The sequence below is a fragment of the Pantherophis guttatus genome, chromosome 1 (assembly GCF_059756535.1).
Source record: "Pantherophis guttatus breed Tessera chromosome 1, ASM5975653v1, whole genome shotgun sequence".
NCBI classification, from domain to species: Eukaryota; Metazoa; Chordata; class Lepidosauria; order Squamata; family Colubridae; genus Pantherophis; species Pantherophis guttatus.
The window spans coordinates 150,151,454-150,173,900 of NC_142063.1; the positions used below are offsets into that span (position 1 = coordinate 150,151,454).

Genomic DNA, 22,447 nt, shown 5'->3' on the forward strand with positions numbered 1-22,447 from the left:
TTTCTTGGGGATGAGATCTATACTTTCAGACTTGCAAGATTCTACTAATATGGGCTACAATAAAGTAGAATTAAGATCATTTGGTGAAATTTCCTATCTCATCCACTTTATAAGGCTGACATTATGAGGGAATATAAAGATTTAAAATAATTACCCACAAAGCTTCATCATAATTAGCAAATTACTCAAGTTTAAAATAAACAGAAGACTTCTGCTGAAAAATTGTCAATAAGAGTTTAATCAATGTATTGGAAGTACTCTAATCCCACATAAATTTTTCAAGATTTCTTAGCATTGATAGCATGATTTGCTATCAACTACTTCAGATATAGGTATATATATATCTGTAGTATACCTACAGATGTAAGAATTAGCAATTATTTTATTTATTTATTTATTTTATCTATTTATTAAATTTTTTTTTAGACATCTTACTCACTCACAGTGACACTGGACAACTTACAAAAATAAAATCCCAATACAAAACCTAATATACCCGCATACCCCTGACGATAACAATCCAACCAATCATGAGTCCCATATTACCCTGGCAAAATAATGTCTTCAGAAAGACTGAAGGAGTGTCAAGATGGGGGCCAATTTTATTTCCACAGGGATGATGTGGCATGGGGGGGAAGCTATAATAACAGTAGTCACAGTTCACATCTTAATACAGAAATGGAAGCTCAAGACACCCTTTTCTAATATTTTACATATTTTTAACCGAAAACTAGAATATTTGCTCTTAAATCCAAATACATTTCAACATACTCAGGTGGTCGTGTGTCTGGTCCTAGATCTCGATGTAAAGAAATCCTATCACTTGCAAATAAATTAAAGCAATGCTTTTCTTCACCATGCTCTTTCTCTTTCCGTTCATCTGGGCTTAAACTGATCATTTTGAATGCTTTACCAGAAGCCCCTGGAGTATTAGGATCCTGAGGGGGGCGCTCAAGGTAAGGAGTCAGTTCTGCAGCTGTGTAATATCCTGGTAAACAATGCTTCTGTTCAGCATTATGAGTCTGCCTAAGAGGTGCTTTTATTTGCATTTTTGGTTTTGCAGCCTTAATGTTGTTCACAGCATTTAACACTAGATCTAATACAGTTTTCTTTTCATCATGAGATGGCATTCCTGGTTCCTCATTAAAATCTTGAACACCTACTTCTCGTTGTAACAAAACCAAAAATATTAAGAAGACAAAAATAACGAAGGTAAACTTCCAAAGTTTCTTCTGGGAAAACTGTTTCATTATGAAGCGCCGTAACATTCTCATATAAGTCATCATGGAGAGTCGACATATAGAAGTGCTGCAAAAAATGTTTTCTTTTATACAAAAAAGTTCACAAAATGGGAAAACCTGCAAGATTTAAAAAAAGGTTAAATTATACTAATTATGTTTATTCATAAAAATAATTGCAACAGTTTAAATTAATATCGTAATAAATTCACAGACTCTACGTTTCAGGATTACTGAAATAATGCTCTTTTTCTAAACTTATTAGAGTATTTGAATCCCATAAGAACCCTTATTAGATACACCTGCCAATTTATTCTTATCCCTTGAGGTACAGTCTTCTATATCTTTTAGATCAGATGCTCTAAAATTTTTAATTATTAGCCATAAACAGCCACTTGGGGCTATGAATCTTAAGAAAGTTCACAATATTCTGCTATGTATCCCTGAAACAGGTGATTCAAACTTCAAAATGAGTCATTGTGTTTTGGAAGTGTTCCAACTTTGTAAAGGTACTTCTATTTTGAGTGTTTTGGATATGATCCAACTTTAAAATGGTCCTTTTCCATTAATGCCGGTTTCTCAGTTGATCACCTCTGGAACATTCAGATGGCCCATTTTGGGGATTGAAAAGACAAAATGTTTTGCGCATCCTGAGTTAAATCTCCATTTTCTCTTTCGGTACCCTATATGCATTTTCAGATATGTTTCAAATCCATTTTTACACCTTTGAATGGTTGAAGATTTTTGAAAGTAAGATTAGCAAAACCATTTTTACAATTTCCCTATTGGCAGAGAATCATTTCTACTTGAAGAAACATCCATATTGAAATTGCAGTGAAACATATTAAAACAGTACCATCCAAATAGTAAAAGTTAAACTTTAATTAGAACCACTGCATTTTTTTTCTTTTTTCAAATTAAACTTCTGGTTGTATTTTTGATTGCCAGACAGTAAAAGAAAAACTAGTATTAAGCAACAGATTATTTATATCCAGTTCTATGTCATTTGAGAGGACAGAGAGGTTAAGCTGCACTGTAATGTTATGCATTTATTTGACATGGTAGCAATTCTAATTTTCCAGATGGATGGATACTTACCAGTATGTCTCTCACATTACTTCTGAATGTGTTGCTACCTGCTAGGCATTTTGCTTTGGAGAACAAGAACTATGTCTAAATCAGAATAGTATATGCTATTTATTATTTGATAAGCATCTTGCCCAATCAAGTATTAGAGATGATCTCTCCTGTAGCATTGGAAAGAATGTTGCTCTACAACAGATGTGCGCTAGCCCTTCAGCCATATTACCTTATGCAAGATTGGAATCCTATGTCTTAAATCACATATTAGTTTTTGTACAGCAAAAAAAATTCATCCAAACTGTATATATCATTTACTATAATCAAATTATTTGAAAAGTTGCCCAATAGCCATATGCACAAATAAAAGAAAATCTGTATCACCTTTCAGTATTACCTTCCATAATAAATCTCTTTAAAAATTATGAACTTGTAGGAAAATTCTAGTTCAGGAGTAGTCCAGAGTGGTAGAGCCATATCAGCAAAGTAAAGTATTTTATATTCATTACTCAGATTTAGATTTAGATAGATTAAAACTCAGTAAGATGAACAAAGCTTCAGATTTTCTAGACTCCCTAACTACTAACCACTGACTCAATGGAAGTTCACTGTGAATATGCTACTGCTCCTGGACAAAGATCTGCTAACACCACCTTTTTTTTTTCAATCCAAGGGAGAACATTGTTCTAGCCATACTTAAGCTCTTTCAGGCTCAGCTTTTTCATGGGACTCTGGTTCCATCTCATCCCGTAGGATGTACCCTGGAAAGGGTACAATTTAAATTCATCACAGCAGCTCTCCAGATATCATGCTGTATCTGAAATGCACATCTAAGAGTGGAGACACATATGATCAACTTCAGTCAACAGTGTGTCTAGCTTTTATAAACTGTTGGTTGAAACTCAACTTCTGTCCTCAAGGCTTAGCACCATTAATTCTTGAGGACAGTTTTCAGTTCACATGGATCAAGGCTGTTGAATCTAATCTTTGAAATCCAGGCTACTCTTCCCTACAGTTCTTAAAATGGAATATGATCAGGCAAAACAGACCCTAGAGCAAAGATTAAAGGATACCCGCTGGTCCTGGATGAAGCATCATACCTAGACCCGTACCAGTCGGGCTTCAGGCCTGGGTACAGCATGGAGACTGTATTGGTCGCACTGGTAGATGATCTCTGGAGGGCTAGGGACAGAGGATATTCCTCTGCCCTGGTCCTGTTAGATCTCACGGCAGCTTTTGATACCATTGACCATGGTATCTTGCTGCGGCACCTTGAGGGGTTGGGAGTGGGAGGCACTGTTTTATGGTGGTTCTCCTCCTACCTCTCTGGACGCTCGCAAGCGGTGTTGGCAGGGGGGGCAGAGGTCGACCCTGAGGCTCCTCACATGTGGGGTTCCCCAAGGGTTGGTTCTCTCTCCCCTGCTGTTTAACATCTATATGAAGCCGCTGGGGGAGATCATCCGTGGTTTTGGAGTGGGGTATCATCAGTATGCTGATGATACCCAACTTTTTATATCCACCCCGAATCAGCCCAGTGATGCCCTCAACGTGATGTCCCGATACCTGGAGGTGGTGCGGCTCTGGATGGGGAGGAACAGGCTCCAACTCAACCCTGCCAAGACAGAGTGGCAGTGGGTACCGGCGTCTCGGTTCCAAGGGAATATTCCATCTTTGGTCATAGGGGGAGAGGTGTTGCCCCCTGTGGATAGGGCGTGCAACTTAGGCGTCCTCCTGGATGCACAGTTGACCTTAGAAGACCATGTCACGACCGTGACCAGGGGGGCATTTGCCCAGATTTGTCTGGTGCGCCAGTTGCACCCCTACCTGGACCGAGATGTCTTACGCACGGCCACCCATGCACTCGTCAGTTCCCGGATCGACTATTGCAACGCTCTCTACATGGAGCTGCCCTTGAAAATCACTCGGAGGCTTCAGCTGGTGCAGAATGCGGCCGCCCAGGTAGTGATGGGAGTGTCCCGATGTTCCCATGTCACACCCCTCCTGCATGACCTGCACTGGCTACCGGTTGCCCTCCTGGTGAGGTTCAAGGTGTTGGTGATTACCTATAAAGCCCTACATGGCTTAAGCCCGGGGTATCTGGCAGATCACCTGCGGCCAGCAACAGCTCCCCATCGCCTGGTGCGCTCACACAGAGAGAGCCTACTTAGGGTTCCGTCAGCCAAGCAATGTCGGCTGACGGCCCCTAGAGAGCAAGCCTTCTCTGTAGGCGCACCTACCCTCTGGAATCAGCTCCCCTTGGAGCTCCGGGTAGCCCCCAACCTTCGCTCTTTCTGCCTTGACCTTAAAACATGGTTGTTTTGCCATGCTGGCCTGGACTGAAGGGGTTTTAATGGGAATTTTACATTCTTTTATTGTTTGAATTTTAATTTGGACTTGTTGTTGCTTATTGCTGTGAGCTGTCCTGAGTCCTTGTGGAGAAAGGGTAGCATATAAATCCAATAAATAAATAAATAAATAAATAAATAAATAAATAAATAAATGAATGAATGAATGAATGAATGAATGAATGAATGAATGAATGAATGAATGAATAAATAAATAAATAAATAAAAAATATGTAGAGACAAGCAGATCTAGGGAAAGGCTCTAACCTTCCTGTCACCAGTACACAACAGATATACTATCACCATTGCCAGCTACCTTACATAGTTAGAAACCATCAGAAAGCTTTCACAGAAAACCATCAGAAAGCTGATATAGTTACCCACCCATCAGAAAACTTTCTCAATTGATCAACAGCAAGTGTGATTACCTCTATAAAAGCTGAAGTTTTAGGACTTTACTGGTTTCCAGCATTGAGGTATGTGCTGATATAATACCAAAGAGGAAAGATATCAGCAATGATCTTAAAGAAGCAATTGTTGCTGCCCGTCAGTCTGGGGAGGGTTATAAGGACATTTCCAAACAATTTAAAATCCACCATTCTACAGTGAGGAAGATTTATTCACAAGTGGAAAACATTCAAGACAGTTGCCAATCCTCCCAGGACTGGATGTCTCAGAAAATTCACCCCAGGGTCAGACCATGAAATGCTGAGAGATTGTAAAAAAATCCAACGGTTACATCTCAGAATTTACTGGCCTCTGTTAGCATGTTAAATGCTGAATGTCTTAAATGTTATTTTGTTTATTATTTATACTGGTCTAGGACTACAATAAATCAAATATTGACTAGATTGGAATTATGAAGTTTGGGGAATTTGATTAAACATAGAAAATGAGATATAAACGTAAAAGGAAGGAATTTAATCAGTTTATTAGATCCAGTTAAAAATAGATATACTGTTATTTCTGGTACCCATTACTGGACTTTTGCTAATTAGGATGGATGACACTTTAAAGATTTATAGAGAATGTGATGAGATGCAGGATGAAGAGATTGTTATATTTTAAGAGATGGTATAAGTTGTTAAAGTTGTTTATGCTTTATAAAGGGGGATGTCGAAGTAGTTCTCCTTGATCTTTGCATTTTTGTGTCTTCCATGGCTGCTTGTATTATCCAAGAAGAGCAAGGATCTAACTTGCAGATGGCTGAGCTCATGCTACAGAGGACACTGTCAACTTCCTCAGGTATCACAGGCTTGAAAAATCCCAAATTACCTGGCAAGACATTATTTCTGTCATCTCATCAGTGTCTGCCCATCTACCATCCAACTCAGAACCAGTATAAGAGTGTAGAGAAGGGTGCAGATGGTCTTGAAGAAAATATGCAACACCTACTGTATTATATAAACACCAGCTTAGCCCAGTAAGATAGGAAAGGGTAAGAAAGAAATCCAGATTGATCCTGAGAGGGAGGGAGAGAGAAAAGCCATCAGGCTTTCACAATTCAATATCAATAGAATTCAAATATTTATTGGGTGGTCCCAGCTTAGTTTACTTCAAGAGAAACAGTATCCTCAAAATGCTTAGAAATTGCTCAAGCAGAAGTTCTTAGAGCCACTAAGGGTTCCATTCATGTAATTAATACTGCTAGATGGCCCTCTGAGAATGCAGTAACCAACCATGGAAAAGTACCCATAGTTCACTGCTCTTAGTGCCACAGAATAGATACAAATGTGGGCTCATGCCTATGTCTGATCATATTTTAGTCATCTTCTCTTCCAGTGCTCTCCCCAGTAAACCAAAGACCTTCTTGGATCAGCAAGACAATCAGGTCACTTCAGAGCAACCCCATCAAAATCCTTGCCTATCTTGATCCTCCGAAATTCAGCCAATCAATCCAAGAGTTATCTGTATGATTGCTGGGAAATCCCCTAAGTACTCATTGGAAATTAAGTGCTTGGAGCAGATCAATCTCCCTATGGAGATTGGTGCTGATTGTGAATTCCAGCAGCTGGACCATGCCAATAGACTGATATTGATGTCCTTGATGCTCTGACCATGAATTCCTCCAAGGTGAACACTAGTATCATGGTGGTACCACAATAGTTTGCCTCATGGTAACTTGGGACAAGCCCTTGGTTGCCATGGATGCCACAAATTCCTGATAACTGCCGCCTCCCATTCAAGGAAGATGATATTTCCCAGTACATAAACAACTGGGGAGCCAACCGCCAATGATTTTCACATAGTTGCTCTTACTCTGTTCATGTAAATCATAAGCACGATTTACATGAAGGAAGAAAGATGTTTAATGCTGTAATTCATTCTTCTCATTAATAAAATTAAAATGTCTTTCAAATATGTATGCAGTCACTTTAATTGTATACAAATACTTTGCACTGTTTTTTAAGCCATTAATTTTTAAAAAGCAACGTTTAAAGTTGGAAAAATGTACAATTGCTATTTTACTTAATAGAGGTGTTATTCTGACATGCATATGATGCAGTGGTATTGCTTAATACCATGTTTTTCTGCTTAAAATATGTACTTAAAACTGAAATAAATGACATAACATCGTTAAAATCTGCTTCATCAAGTCAGTTTTAATTTCAAGGCCTGACTAATTAAACACATTAGCTTCTAGCAAAAAGATAACATATATTAAACTAGCACAATCTTCCTCACAGGGGCTTCTAAAACTTAGAGCAGATACCAAGAAGGCCATTCTCATAATTCTGCCAGTAGTACATTTTATAGTGGCTGAGTAGAGAGAGCAACACCTCTGAAAGGTCTTAAGACATGAACTTTATAAAGCTAACCAATTCAGTTAAACAAATCACTGTGATTACATTACACTAAGCTTGGTTAATTTCAATTATAGCTTTTTAATAGCCTACTGTTTTATGCAGACATTAGTGCAATTGGTTAGTATGTGATTCAATGTATTGTGTAAACCAAGAAAATGGGATAAATGCAATAGTAACCTGATCTGTTAGATAAGAACTTAACTGCTCATGCAGCGATCCCAGAATATTGGATATTAAAAGGGGGGGAAATGTACGGACAAAGCATGGATTAGCTATAATTCTGAGCACAGCACTCAATTTTACAGATGTTTGTTGCAGGTTCTACCTTTATATTGCCATATTATTAATTCTTAAACTGTTGGCTTTCCTTTAGTTAAACACCACCTTACTATGCACACAGAAGAGGACAAAAAACTTAAAGCAAGCCCAAATTATAAAAATTCTTAAAAACAAAACTTAATAAAAACACAATGTTGAAAGATTTCTAGAGAGAAAGTCAGTTAGGAGGAGGAATGTAATAGTATTGTGGAATCATTGTGATTAACTGGTTGGAGCTATGGATAGAAAACTGCAATAATTTGTTGAAAGCCTCATCTTAGCTTTTAGAAAACAGAAAGGATCTGTTCTGTATGAATGAAGATGTCCATTATTTGCATATTTTTAATTAGAGACTAACAGAATAGTTGTATAGTGATGACTGGTCTTCTGCATGATTTCTTATGATATCCCATGCTAACACCATTATATTTACAATTAGAAGAATAATTTGTTAAAACCTTTACGTTAAATATGTCCGAGAGCACAGGTGAAAACAGAAATCTTTCAAGAGTAGCTATGTTTCATTTTTAAAAATGAATTTGATGTAAATGGATGCCATCTAGTGGCATGACAGATGCTATAGCCTGCAGGTATAGTATTACATTACCAACCCTCAAGATACACGTTAACAAAAATTCTTAAGGCAATGAGCAGAAATACCAAATTGCCTCAAACTCTGGATGTTTTGGAAGACAGCAGTTTTATATTTATTTTAATGTAGGATATAGATATCTTATTGTTTGTAAATAAGCCAAAAATGGGGGACAAATTACTGTGAATTTTAATGTCAATTCCATTTGTATAAATAGTAAATATAGTGGTCAAGGCAGGTGGCAAGCCCATATGAATGGTTGAGCAAGCAGCGTTGGCAAACACAATAAAAGTATACATGCAGAGACCCTGTATTTTGGCTATGAAACGTTCCTAGTTCCCTCAATTGAAAGCTTTTGTATGTCATACTGACATAATTTGTGTCATGAATAAGTAGCACTATTCTAAAAATTTACAGAAAACTTGCTCCAATTACACTTCTGGTTAAATTTGGGGAAGAGGAAGAGGAGTGAATGTTTTCAACTATAAGAATTATATAAAATGTAGTTTATAACTGCTTTTCCAAGAAAAGTCTTCATTTACATTGGGAAACAAACATTTATTGTTTGAGTTCAACAGATGGTCAGAGAATGAGTTATTTTGTTAAGCCTGGTATGTCATTCTCTAGTTAGCACAAAAAGAAAAAAGAAAGAAAAGCAGAGTTAGAATATCAAACCCATCTACATTGTATAATATAGGTTATAGAATACTGATAATTATTACATCTCATCATGTAACTCTTAGTGACCAGACTTATGAATAGAATAGAGTATTGCTCCAACACAGGGGTAGACAATTTTCCCAAGGGCCCATATGAGAAACTGGGATAATTGAGGACTGCTGGCCCACCCCACTACCACCATCCCCCCACAGTGGACCAGACAGGGATGGAAGCGGTCCAGTTCTCTGACGTCTAGTTGAATGAAAGCAACAATAATCCAATTATAACGTGTTTAGTAACTACTGATATGTTATTTAAAATTGTCAGATTAGGATCCACATGCATGGCAAAACATTTCAAATTATATGGTTTTGGATCTGGATCTATTCAGGTTAATTATGGACTGACAAATACACTAGAAATGGTTTTCCAATGCTACTAGATCTGTAGCAGTTCATATCAGAATTTTTCTTTAATAGCAAAAATGCATTTAAAGACTATGCCAAAATTGTGTGACTTATTATGCAACAGAATAGAAGTATAGGATGAAGCATAGAAATATCCCCCTCTCGATCTGATAACTCCTAATAATTATCTAAACCTCCATATTTTAACAGAAAATTGTTTTCTATGTTGTGACCTATTATAACTACTGGAAAAAAAACATTAAGATTTAGTCCTCAATATATTTACTGATTTACATACAAGGGAGACTTACTTTTCTATGATTTATGAAATTACGGTAAAACCTTTCTTCTGAGCAAGCACTGCCATGTATGTCAGAAAGACAGTTTCAGTTAGGCAACAAAAGGAAAATATTTATAGTAGTTCAGTGCCAGCATCAAACTTTTTTTTTTTTTACCACATCTCATGCCCGTCATACCTCAAGCCTGCTTCAGATTACATCCCACATATTCCAAAATGTTCTTGTAAACTGAATCTAGCAATTGGACCTCAGACTTCAGGGTCTTACTAAACCACAGTAATCTCTGAATACAGTTTCACGCTGCTGCTACTCCTCTCTTTAATTCAACCTTACAACCTTCCACATCACTCCCGGAAGCAGTTCCTGGAAATAAAAATGCAGATTAGACCTGCCCTCTTGAAACTTTTAATGCGCCTTAACTCAAAACCCAAAGTTGCTGCAGACCACATGGTCCAATATTTGGTGCAATATTTCACCAAATATCCCCATTCCCACCCACCCCCGTTTCTTTTATCATTCTAAAAATCTATACACTTAACATGATGGGTTTTGACAGACAGTGCCTGCATTGTTCCATTAGGAAACGGCTAGACGCCACATTTTACCTCACAACCAAGTGAGTAACCCGAATTACGGAAGACTTTTGCACTTTTTAGTAGTTTGTGGTGGCATGAAGGAATCATTCCGACGGGTTGGAGAAGCGTCAATGCGCGATGCTTCCCCCCCCGCCATCCAAACTCCCGTCCCTCAAAGCCTTGCATACACTACGGTACCGCTACCCAATATGAACAACTAAATACTGCCCGATCTCTAGATGCAAAGCGAGAGGAGGTGGGGTGGGAGTCTTGCAAGGATGAGGCGCTGCTGCTGTCCCCTCCAGTTGTCCTTCTCGACGCGAACAACGAAAGGCTTCGCAGCAGCCCTTTAAAAAGTCTTCGAGAGAGCGAGTGCGGGAAGCGGGCGAGAGGAGAAGAAGAAAAAAATAAAATAAAATGACGCCGTTTTTCCGAAGGCAGACGCCGCAGAGCCCTACCTACCTTCCTTCCCCGCCTCGGATCCCTTGCCTACCTGTGGCCTCGACCAGCCACCAGCGGGAGAGGAAAGCAACCTCGGGCGCTCGCTGCTGGGTGGGTGGGGTTTTTTTTCCCCCCCTCCTTCGTTTCCCTCCCTCCTACCCGCCTCCCGCGCGAGATGGGCGGTCAAGGGAAAACGGTGATTGGCTGACAATCCGCCGCCCGCAGCGCCCAGGTGAGCGCCCAACCCGAACGCGACAGCGCTCGCCTGCGGCTTCTCTTGGAAGAGAGCTCAGGTGAGCGCGAGAGCTCCTCCTTCCGTTCTTTTAACGGAAGGCAAGGAGGCCACGTGCTGCGGGAGTGGCGGAGGGTGGGGTGGGGGTGGGGAAGAGAGCGAGGAACTTAAGAGAAAGCGCACCCGGGCGATATTTGCCGCCTCTACGGCGCTCCGTTTGTGACTTCCATATAGAAGCCAGTCAGTTACTACTATAAGACTAGGCTGGCTGTAGTAGCGTGTTTTTAATACTCCCCAATGACAAGCGCACCCTTTAGCTCCGATTTAAGTCCCCCCCCCCCCAGCCTCTCGTCCCGCAGTATTGTAAACTCAAAAAAAAAAAAAAAAAAGGGAAGAGAGGAAGGTACAGTAGTGGCCAAAATTGTGGAAACCTTTTGGGAAAAGTGTATTTTTGAGGTTTGATAGCTAATAACACCATTATTTTTTTTGGAGTTTCAAGATGATCGTATTCCACTGCTGGAATGGCCTGGGAATAGCTCAGACCTTAACCCAATTGAAAATCTATGGAGCCGACTAAAAAAACTTGTTAGTCAGAAGCGACCCAGCAATAAAACCCAGTTAATAGAAGCAATCATTCAATCTTGGTTTCACATTATAACAGTTGCAGAACTAAAAGACTTGGTTCACTCCATGGGAAGATGTTGTAAGGCCGTAATTCATGCTAAAGGTTACCCAACTAAGTATTAACTGATGTGATAATTTTTGTATACCTGTTTTTTCTACATGTTTCACTTTTCTTCTTTATACTGTAACTGCTATTCTAAATGTTCAAAGCAAATCCTTCATAAAAGTTATTGCATTATATTCCTGATTAAATTATCTTTCCATTGATATATAGTTTTATGGTACTACTCCAAAAAAAAGGGGTGTTATTTGTTTTAGAAAATACACTTCCCAAAAGGTTTCCACAATGCATTGCTAGTTTCGTGTTAGTTTGCTCTATTCCTATCTAGGTGAGGATTCCTCCAATTCAAAAGTCAAACCTATTGCTAAAGATGCCTTCAGAAAGTCTTGTTGGCTTGGAAAAAGTCCAAATATAAAATACTGGAAGTGTTATCAAATGGTTAATGGGAGACCAGGTTCTTTAATTAAAAAGGAATTTTTTTTTAAAAAAGGAAAAAGTGGTTGGTAAATGCTAAATTGATATGCCACCCTACTCCTAGAGACTTTAGGGGCTGTGTCACTATAAAGATTTGTAAATCAGGTAAATTAATGAACTCGGGCATATGTCTTAATGCTTATGTATACAAACTATGGAGTCAAATCCAATTTTGGTCTCCAATTGTGGAATTGAAAATGATGGTACATAATCAAAAATTAAGCGCCTTTAAACATGTTGACATTTGACACAAATTCTATGGTACTTTTTATAAACCTCATAATTTGTTCAGTTATGATTTTTCTTCTGACATTGACAGTTGAATGAGTCATTAGAATCTTAATTTAATTTACATTCAAAAGAATGTAAAACACGTATTTGCCCAGAATAAATTCTTACTAGTTTCATGTTACATACTCTTAATGATGTGAATAGGTTTGAAACCTTAGCCATTACTAGCTGGACTGTAACTATAGTGTCTGTAATTTTCTTACTGTATTATGAATACTGAAAATCAAGAACACTGAAAAATAACTTTCAGTATAAATTTGAGGGGTCCATGGTGCTCTCTAAGCTTGGTTGTTTTCTTGCAGATATTTCATTACCCAAACTAGGTAACATCATCTGTGACAGAGTACCAAGCTCAGAGAGCACCAAGAATCCTCATTTCAACCCTGAACTACAAATATTCTCCTTTATCAGTATAAATTTCCATGGTACTAATCTCTCATTCCCTGGTTTCTCAAATAAATTATTTTATTGCACAGTGTCAGTTCCTTGCCTTATAAGGCACTGGAAACCTTTCCTTAGTGTATAATATCTGTATACAGCTTTGTCATTCTAAAATATCTATGTTTCTTAAGAACTCTGAAATCCATTCACTTGAATTCCATACAGTAATTAAATTGGGGTGGCATTTGTAAATGTGAGCATTATTTCTCATACTGATAAAAGTAATACTGTTATCAGAACAATGAACAGACGCAGATTGTCTAGCTTTCACCAAAATAAAAGCCCACAAGCCAGTATGCTTAAGTGTACCAAAATGTAAAGGTTTTACAACTTCAGATTGCCTATATATTGCTTTATCATTTGAAAGTAAAATGCTCGCTGGAATTCTTATACACTTAAATTTCTTTTAAATTAGTAATATTATTCAGAGCTCTTAAATTTCTACTTGCTTGGATTAACTTCTCAGAGGCTATGGAAGCTGCTTGATGAAAAAAATGACAGACATGGATGAAGTCACACTAATTATGAAAAAAGTTCTTGGAATGATGAAATGAAAGACTCAAGTGCAAAAGTTATGCAGAAAATGATTGCTGCAAACAATGAGAAAGCTATTTTGTTACGGGGATATGGAGAAAAAGATAATTGCAAAGAATGTCAAAGAGAGCAAGGGATTTAAGATTGGACACAGCAAGGAAAATGTAGAGTGATATTGATAAAAATAAAAATCTATTTTGGAAGCAGATAAAGAGGGCTGAACAAGGATCTTCCATCAGAGTGAGTATTATTAAAAATAAGAAGGATGAAATGTATTTGTGTAAAATAAATTTGTAATGACATTAGAGGTGACTTGGTTTAGAACGGGTGTCAAACTCACGTTGTCACAGTGGGGTCATGTGACATATCCGGACTTTCCCCCCCTTCGCTAAAGCAGCCATGGGCGTGGCCAGCGTGTGATGCATCTGGCCTGTGGGCCGGGAGTTTGACAGCCCTGGTTTAGAATGTGGGTATGTATGTTTGTACTGTACATAGTGAAGTTGTGCTGAATAAAAACCAAATGATTTGCAGTGACTGTTAACTAGATTTGTATGCAATTGAAAAAACTTACACAAAAACCTATGTAAGTACTGTAATTGAACTTGTGTACCTTAATGCAAGTTTTGTTAAATAGAAAATACAAATGCAAATAGAAAAATGAAATTTTAATATGTGAAAATCCTGATAGAAACTTAATAGGCACTCTATAGTCTGTTGCAAGGAATGCTGTTGTAAGAAACCAAATGGCTGTGTATAAGAGCATGTTAGTGCCCAATTTTTGTTATATGGAAGCATGTTAGGTGAAATGTTGAATGTTGAATGAAATGGAACGGGGTAATTAAATGCATGTGATAATACAAGAGATAGACTTGAGAACAAATGAGAACTGAATGTTTATTGAAAAAAATGAGCAATCAATAAAGAGGTACAATTAGTGCTTGACTTATGACCACAATTCATCCCAAAATTTCTGTTGGTGAGACAGTTAAGTGAGTTTTGCCCCATTTTACAACCTTTCTTGCCATAGTTGTTAGTGACACGGTTGTAAAGTGAATCTGGCTTCTCCATTGACTTTGCTTGTCAGAAGCTTGCAAAAGGTGATCACATGACCCAGGGATATTGCAACCATCATAAATGTGAGCCACTGTCCAAATTTCGATCACGTGACCATGGGGATATGGCAACGGTTGTAAGTGTGAAATATGATCATAAGCCCCTTTTTCTCAGTACCATTGTAACTTTGAACAATCACTAAATGAATTATTGTAAATTGGGGATTACCTGTAATATGTTGAAATGTGAAGGGAGAAAAAACAAGAAAATTTCCTTAAATGGAATTGATGAAATTCTCAAAATGAGGGAAGTGACAAGTTTAAAGAAAAATAACCAACCATAAAGCAAGTTATGAATGTGTTAAAATGTTTGCAAAAACAGAAAAGTGTGGAGGCAGTGAACCGTATTGATATGAATTATTTTCCTTACGTTTCCTTTCCCTTTTGTTATCTCCCATTTTTTAATTTCAATTTGTTTGCATCCAGATCACATCTTATTAGTGAAATGTTTTGAAATCCAGCTTCTAATTTGAATAAAGTAATATTCAGTAGGCATCCATATTGTGGGACTTGATTAGCTGCTAACAATCTGATTAGTTTTTCTTTTTTGAAGATGAAATGGAACACTTTAAGGATATTTTTTCTTGGAAATACAAAGCAGTGAGAACACCAAAGCTTTCCAAAAAAACATTGTCGGTATCCAAAATATTAAAAATGGAAAGGGGTATCCCTTGTTTTATACTAATAGAGGTATGAAGAACTTAAATATTCTATGAAAACTGAGCGAAGCAATAGGAAATGGAAAACTGACTCCACTCCCTACTCCAAAAACAGAGTAGAAGGTGAGTTGCTAGGCAACCTCATATGGAACACTGGCCTTTTTCATGAAGATAACTACTCTTACCTCTCTGGCTCCCTCGCGGGAGTTAATTCAAAGGCCATGTATTAGAAAGAAGGCTTAGGATATGAAATACTATTAAAATATTGATAAAAGCTCTAATAGAGTCTTTCTACTTCACTGGGCAGAGAGTAAAATCAAGGAAGGAAGGAAGAGATCCAGTGTTCTCTCATGGAGGCAGAATGGCTTAAAATGGCTTATCTGAATCCAACCAACCAGGCGGAAATGTGGCTAAGAGGCAGGATATTAAAAGCTCGATTGGAATTGGAATTAGTGGCAGTACAGTATCTTCCATAAATTTTCATGCAAATTAACACTGATAAATGGGATAAACCTTGGCTTTATTAGTTGTTAACCTGTTCTTCCTTCCTGTTTACATTTAGGGTGGCCGAAGAAAAGAACAGGAGCTGAATGATAGAGGAACTGAGAAGTCAGCCATGTTGCAATTTAGATCAATGTGAAAGATGCAGGAGACATTGGTATCTTCGTGGAAATCTAACCATTCTTTCTACTTTTATGAATTGTAAAGCAATGTTACTTTTATCAGAATATCAGAAGACCAGAGTTTTATTAGCAATATCATTGTACAGGTCTGGAAAATTGTCCCTATTTTTCTTTCTAAATATAGTCCACCCCTTTTTAGTGGTGGTTGGATTATTTGCCATGGGAATAAGAAGGATCCCACCTAATAACTAGACTATTAGCTTAGACTATTTTTATCTGGCAAATTATTCTTTGATAGCTTTATTGCGCAATATACCCTTAAACTCTTCTATAGGAAGTTTCTGGCAATTACAAATTCCAATCCACTTAAAAATGCCTATTGTTTCAGTAATGAGCAAAATATTGTACAGAACTGGTTATGCCATAAATAACTAGATTTCAGTTCATTGGCAACTGAAGCAAAATTAAGTGGCTAAAATAAGTGTGTATAGATGACTGTGGGCACAAATCTTGTCCTGTAGTGGTTACAGATAACATTCTAAAAAAATGGAGGGAGAGTTTAAAGCTGAAGTAAAAAGTCACTTCTTTTCTTGCAAAAATCCATCTCTATGTATAGTTTACATAAAAGGAAGTTTTTAAAAAAGCAAAACCAGAACTAAATAAAGACTGTTGGTATACTGTATAGCAACAATTGGTGCAGCAACAGGATGTGGATATGACACAGAAAAAATAACCAACACTCAACCACAAGGATGAAACCATAACATCACTCTTTGAAAACTGATATTGGATTTAAGGATACCAGGAAGTTGCAGGACCTAATCACAGAACCCACACTTTTGCAATAAGTAAAAATAGGTTTGAGTATCTGTTTTTATATAATAATATATAGTAAACATTCACTTACTTTTCCAAAATAATAACCTGTAACACTGATTGATAGTTTTCAAACTTCATAGATACCAATGAGAAAATTATATAAATATTTTATACAATGCTTGAGAGTTGGATGATGCAGATATAAGTACTGAGCTTTACATGGCATACAGTTTTAATTCCGCTGTTTCTCTTGTATGACCATAAAGGAAATAACAGTGGAATTTTCTGCTTTGCACTCCCCCTCCCTACTTCAGGTAGCCTCACCTACATACCTCCTTTTATAACAGGGCTGCCAAACTCAATCGTGTCACATGATGTATTGCAATGGTTTTTTGCCTTTGCAGAGCCGGGATGGGTGTGGCCTGCAATTGATGCATCTGGCCCGCAACCCGCCAATTTGACATGCCCATTTTATAGAATCACAGGCAGAACTGACAAGTAGTAACTATGTCAGGGCTAGTGCCCCACTCCCCTGAAAGTACATTTAAATTTCCAGCTACCACACTCAAGATCCAAATTATTGAACCTGGTAAAGCTAATAGATGCACTCGGCTGGTTCCTTTTTGTGTTGGGACACAATAGTTAAAGGTTTTCATGGATTTGTCACATGTGGAAAGGGACAGACCATCAGTCCTGTTTGGTGCATTTTCCCAAAATTTTACACTAAAAACTGCTGGCCATAAAAACTGTTTGATTTAAATGTGTAAGCCTTAAAACAATCCAAATGTGGCAAAAGGCAATGTACACTACTTTTTTTTTTAAGCAATCTTACCCCACCCAGATTTTCCACAAAAAAAGTAATAAAAACACTGGAAAAAAAAGGCCTGGCCGAGGGGCTATCCTTTCCTTTTAAAGAATTCTTTACCTCCAACTGATTTAGCAAATGGTTGGAAGAAAACAGATTAGGTGAACATGTTTTCGAGACAGAACAACAAAAATGGTTGTATGGTGTATATATCTATTTAGATTATAATCAATTCAAAATAGCATAGGCATTCATTGGATCAGTAAAACCAAAGTTTCTCAAAAATAATCTTGTCTGGAAATTCTAAATCTAAGCAGGAAATAAATCACTTGATAGTTCCTTGTCACAATAGCCCAAAGAATCAATTAAGAGCAAGTATGAGAACCAATTGTATCTTTACCAGAAGTGATAACAAAAAGATTAGTACTATATAGACTCAGAGATATAGATAGTAATTTGGATGTTAATCCTTGTTTTTTATTTAAATGTTGGGCTTCAATGTAGGCAACTGAAGTTCAAATATTTCCTTAAGTTTAAGAACTCCATGGTAATTTTAGAAAAGGCTTTATTTCTTAGTTTGATTCACTTTCCAAATGATGGAGAGATTGAATATTGTGGAGGGACAACAGAAAATACAGCTGTTAACATGGGAAAAAAATCCTCAGGAAAAGCCTGGAACAGAGATCTTTCATTTTATATCATATTCTTCATACTGTTGCATATTTATATGCAATATTGCACACAAACATGCAAAATTGAAGTCTTATTACTATAGTAAAATAAATTTAAACAAGAATTAGGTTATTGCTTAAGTTTTCCAGCAAAGAAGAATGATAGCTTACAAAAACAAAGATTAAAACTAGAGAGATACAAATATAACATTGTAGTATAGTACTTTATTTTCCCCTTTCTTGGTATTCCTGGGGATTCAGAGTAGACCGTGTTTCAAAACATTGATTACACTCCAAATAAATCACCTCTACAATGTAGAAAGAGCAATAGACACAGCTGGAAGTTCTCTCTACAGATTTCTCTGCCACAGAGTGATCTTCAAAGAAAGTTCCAGCTGTGCATGTTGTTTCTTTTACTCAGTTTATCTGGATTGCAGCCAGTATCTACAGGAGGAAAGTGAGACACCAATGATCTTTTGTTTTTACTGAACTCTAAATACTAAAGCAGCCTGTTTTTAAAATAAATCTACAAGTAGTCTCTGCTGGTTTTCACTGGGAACTAGTTGGGTGTGCAGCATCTTCAATTTTACAGATGACTTTAAAGCTCCTTTTATCTTCCAAATTAACATAAATGCATTCATCAATGCTCAAGTCCTTAAAGAGGCACGTGCTTTATCAAGTATTTCTTTTTTTATCTTCGGGTAATTTGGATGTGCTTCTAAAACCTGTTGAATAAAAAAAAAACTTGCATTGAGACTGCTTTTCAAGCTACAAGTTAACTTTAAAACATATGTAACTATATTGTCTAGATTTGCTCCATCATCCATTTATACGTTTGCTTTATTCTGATTCTTAACATGCAACACACACACACACACCCCTTTCATTATCAGATAGTCAGTGTAGTTTACCTTATGACAAATAGTGATAGCATCAATATGTCTCTTGGCTTTCAGATAATTAAAAGCTAGCTTGAAACCTGTAAAAGCAGAATGATACAGATTTTGCAAATAAATATTTTAATAGAAATAAAAATAAAGAACTAGGATGACATGTGCATGTTTCTCTTTCTGGTTTAAATTATGGTACAAATGGAAGTTTTTAAAATGAGAAGATAACCTATTGGTCTGTTATACAGAATTTTCATCTCTGTCAAAATTTACCCTTATCACTCAAGCTCAAAATCCTTAACAACACCAAACAGGAAAAGAAAAGACAAACCATATAGAAGTTTTTCTTTTAATTTCCCACCATCCATCTCCTTTCATTCACATTTTCTGACTGCAAAAAGTTGCTTAGTACAAAACCTTTATTTCAGCTCACAAGCACATGATTTGAAAAGAACATCCCAATGAATTTCCCAGGCTCATCTGCATGAAATATCAAATCAAATATCTCTATTACGGTCTTTGACCAGCTTTTTACAATCTATATAAATAAAAATGTAAATATCCGTTTGTACACAACCGCACATCTCCAAAAGTTCTTCACGTATTGCTTTGAAATTTTGACACAACGTTGCATTTGACTACGGGCGTGTTTATATATACCTATATTATATACATGTCACACCTGTGACAAGTAAAAACATGAAAAACATTGAAAGACATTGACAAACATTGAAAAACAGCGCCATCTGCTGGACGTAAAACCAACATGGCAGCCTCCCAGCCCTGATTACGCTCAACAGATTTCTGCTCCTTATATTTAAACTCTCCATATTGCTTCCAAAAAACTGTGCATTTGGAAGGCAGAGACGCCCGAGGGCCATATCCTGCCACCAGGCTCGGCAGGTAGGCAGCCGGCTCCCCGCCAGGAAGCCCTCGCAGCTGGCACTTCTAGGGCTGGGTGGGGCCCGCCCGAGCCTGGCTCTGACCTCCCCCCTCCCCCGGCCAGCCCGCGAACTAGCCTCGCCCGCCGCTGCTGCCCATCCCCCTCGCCAGCCGCTCTCAGGGCTCCCTCCAAAGAACACCTGGCAACGAGGCTGCCTGGGTCCGCCGAGCGGGAACCCTCCGTCCCTCGCCTGGCCCGAATCGTTCCTGGCCCAGTGTTACCATGGGCCCCGAGGTCAGAAAGACCAGCCGCTAACCGGCGCTATGTGAATCTGGTTGGTGAGCGGGAGATGGAGTCAACTGGAGCCTTGGGGTCGCCTTTGACCAGCACCGCCTTTGATTCCCAGGTGGACGCTCTGGCAGTTCACGGAGGCTACACGAAAATTTCGGCCTCTGGCAGAAAAAGGGCTCTGGGGAGCCTTCGGGGGGCGGAAACGGGCAGGAGAGAGGATGGCCAGCTTCGTTTCGCCTGGAAGAGCAGGGGATTTAATCATTCCCCTGCCCTTGGCCAGCGGGGGAGGAGAACTGCGCAGCAGGGGTCCAGTGGGGTGTGCGGGGCTCCTGGCTTTGCCGCTTTCTTCCTTCGGGCGGGAAGCCCTAAACCAGCCTCAAACCCCTGCCGCACCCCCTCCCTCCCTCCCTCCCCTTCCCTTCCCTGCTATGTGTCTCCCCATCGAGCCTCCAGAGAACATCTGTGTAGGGAGGACGGAGGGAGCCCCCGAGTTTCTGCTGTGGTGCGGAAAGCTGTGAAGGCCTGGCCTGAAAAGCTAAGGGCGATGGCGGGGGATGCAGAAGAGGCCGGGCCAGAGACAGAGATAAACAGAGAGAGAGGGAGAGAGAGACAGAGAAATACAGAGAGACCGGGGGGGGGGAGAGACATATAGAGATAGAGAGAGGGTGGGAGAGAGAGAGACAGAGATACAGAGAGGGGGGCAGAGAGACATAGAGACAGAGAGAGGGGGAGAGAGACACACATAGATACAGGGGGGGGAGAGATAGATACAGAGGGGGGGAGAGAGAGAGACAGATACAGAGAGGGAGAGAGAGAGATACAGAGGGGGGAGAGAGACAGAGAGATACGGGGGGGAGAGAGAGACACATAGAGAGATACAGGTGGGCGAGAGAGAGAGAGACAGAGAGATACAAAGAGAGAGGGGGAGACAGAGAGGGAGGATTTTATGGTTCCCATTGTTTTTTAGCAACCGGTTCTCTGCCCTAATCACCAGCTGGCTAGGCGTGGCTCGGGGGTTGTCATGTGACTGATGAAAGTGAGTGACGTTGATTTGGCCACACCCACTAAATGTTCATGGAGAGTTTGGAACTTCAGCCTCGCTCTTTTAGCCCAACGAAAGCACCAGACTGGGCCACAGCAACGTGTGGCCGGGTACAGCTAGTTTAATAATAATAAAATTACAGCAAAAGAAGGAACAGTTTAATACAATTAGGGAAGGGAAAAATGGGTCAATAAGACAGCATGGCTGACTAAAAATTTTGCAGTTGTGTGACTTGGTAAAAAATGTTGGCCACCTGATGTGTAAGTATAGGGTTAGTATCCTTTAAAAGGTAACAAACATAAAATTTATCTGATTGGCCCTTGTATTTGGAAATGATTGGTGAAATTAAAGCATGTCTTGCGGTACCATAGAAGGGACACCTTATTCACAGAGACATTGCCTCTGTGGTTCTAGAGAGGTAGAAACTTTCACCCACATTCTCGTACTGTGCATGAAATAATCCTCAACAGGTCCTATGGAACTGAGGAAACCTTTGGATTTAGCACAATTAGATATGTTTATATTAACGTTGCTCAGGTTAGAAAGTGCTGAGCTATATCGTAAATGATAACAAGCCAGCTCTATGGAGTTTGGGCTTGGACAGACTCAGTACACATTCTTTTTATGGAGTTCACTCTGGAGTCAATTACATTTCAGTAGTAAGTATGCAGCATTCCTCAGTGGCTTCAAGGAATGAAGAATGTGTTGTAACAACATGGATTTGAGCTCCAAGGCCAGGCAGAGGAAAAGGGCTTGTGGATTTAAGAGTTGAATACAGAAAGCTACACTCTTCTCCCAAATTCAAGTGAATTTTCTCCTAAGGCCCTACAGGTATTACAGAGGACTAGAGTAAACAAAAGAAGAGAGAGAGCTGAACTCCCAAAATTCTACAAATGTTGAAGCTGGTAGCATTTTTCTCCTCACAGTTTTAAGAACTTTTGAAGGGATAAATGAGAGGAAAGCTTGCTGTCCTTGAAAGCATGTTTGTTTTTATCCATAAGGAAATTAAATAGCTTCCTTTCAGCTAAATTCCACCTTAGCCAACCTGAAAGTTCTTAGAACTACACTGCTCTCTGCTGCCAACAATCTCCAATAGCATAAAATCAGTTATCATACATAGCACTTAACCTCATCAATTTGAAAAATGCAGAGGTCTTCTCTAGAAATCCAAGAGGTAATGTATCCAAGTATGTACTTTTCCAACTAGATACTTGATGGTTGTCTATGAATGCC

General features: G+C 38.7%; 2 protein-coding genes and 1 long non-coding RNA gene across 13 annotated transcripts in view; 1 reads left to right on the top strand and 2 right to left on the bottom strand.

The window, feature by feature from the left end:
* Nucleotides 1–11,097, bottom strand: part of GALNT3 (polypeptide N-acetylgalactosaminyltransferase 3) — a 34,212-nt gene extending 23,115 nt beyond the window's left edge. For 2 of the 3 annotated variants that reach the window (XR_015731150.1, XM_034426659.3), the window contains exons 1-2: nt 10,784–11,097; nt 772–1,358 (exon numbers count right to left, since the gene is read on the bottom strand). Coding sequence is in view for 2 of the 3 variants with exons in the window: in XM_034426659.3 (XP_034282550.1) it covers nt 772–1,286 (515 nt within the window). In the remaining variant the exon portion in view is untranslated. The remainder of the gene's footprint in view (nt 1–771; nt 1,359–10,783) is intronic. The other variant, XM_087881997.1, reaches the window with a different exon arrangement.
* Nucleotides 11,098–13,346: 2,249 nt separating this feature from the next.
* On the top strand, nt 13,347–16,495 carry LOC117671046 (uncharacterized). Of its 2 annotated transcripts, none has more exons than XR_015731153.1 (2): nt 13,347–13,659; nt 15,753–16,495. It is a non-coding gene; the product is annotated as an uncharacterized LOC117671046 (long non-coding RNA). The 2 variants fall into 2 exon arrangements; XR_004592751.3 differs by lacking the exon at nt 13,347–13,659 and adding an exon at nt 15,559–15,648 and having other exon boundaries at nt 15,753–15,918.
* A 1,389-nt stretch (nt 16,496–17,884) lies between these two features.
* The window catches only part of TTC21B (tetratricopeptide repeat domain 21B), a 48,023-nt gene continuing 43,460 nt past the window's right edge, over nt 17,885–22,447 (bottom strand). For all 8 annotated transcript variants that reach the window (XR_015731152.1, XR_015731151.1, XM_034426637.3 and 5 more), the window contains exons 28-29: nt 19,020–19,087; nt 17,885–18,833 (exon numbers count right to left, since the gene is read on the bottom strand). Coding sequence is in view for 6 of the 8 variants with exons in the window: in XM_034426637.3 (XP_034282528.2) it covers nt 18,756–18,833; nt 19,020–19,087 (146 nt within the window). In the remaining 2 variants the exon portion in view is untranslated. The remainder of the gene's footprint in view (nt 18,834–19,019; nt 19,088–22,447) is intronic.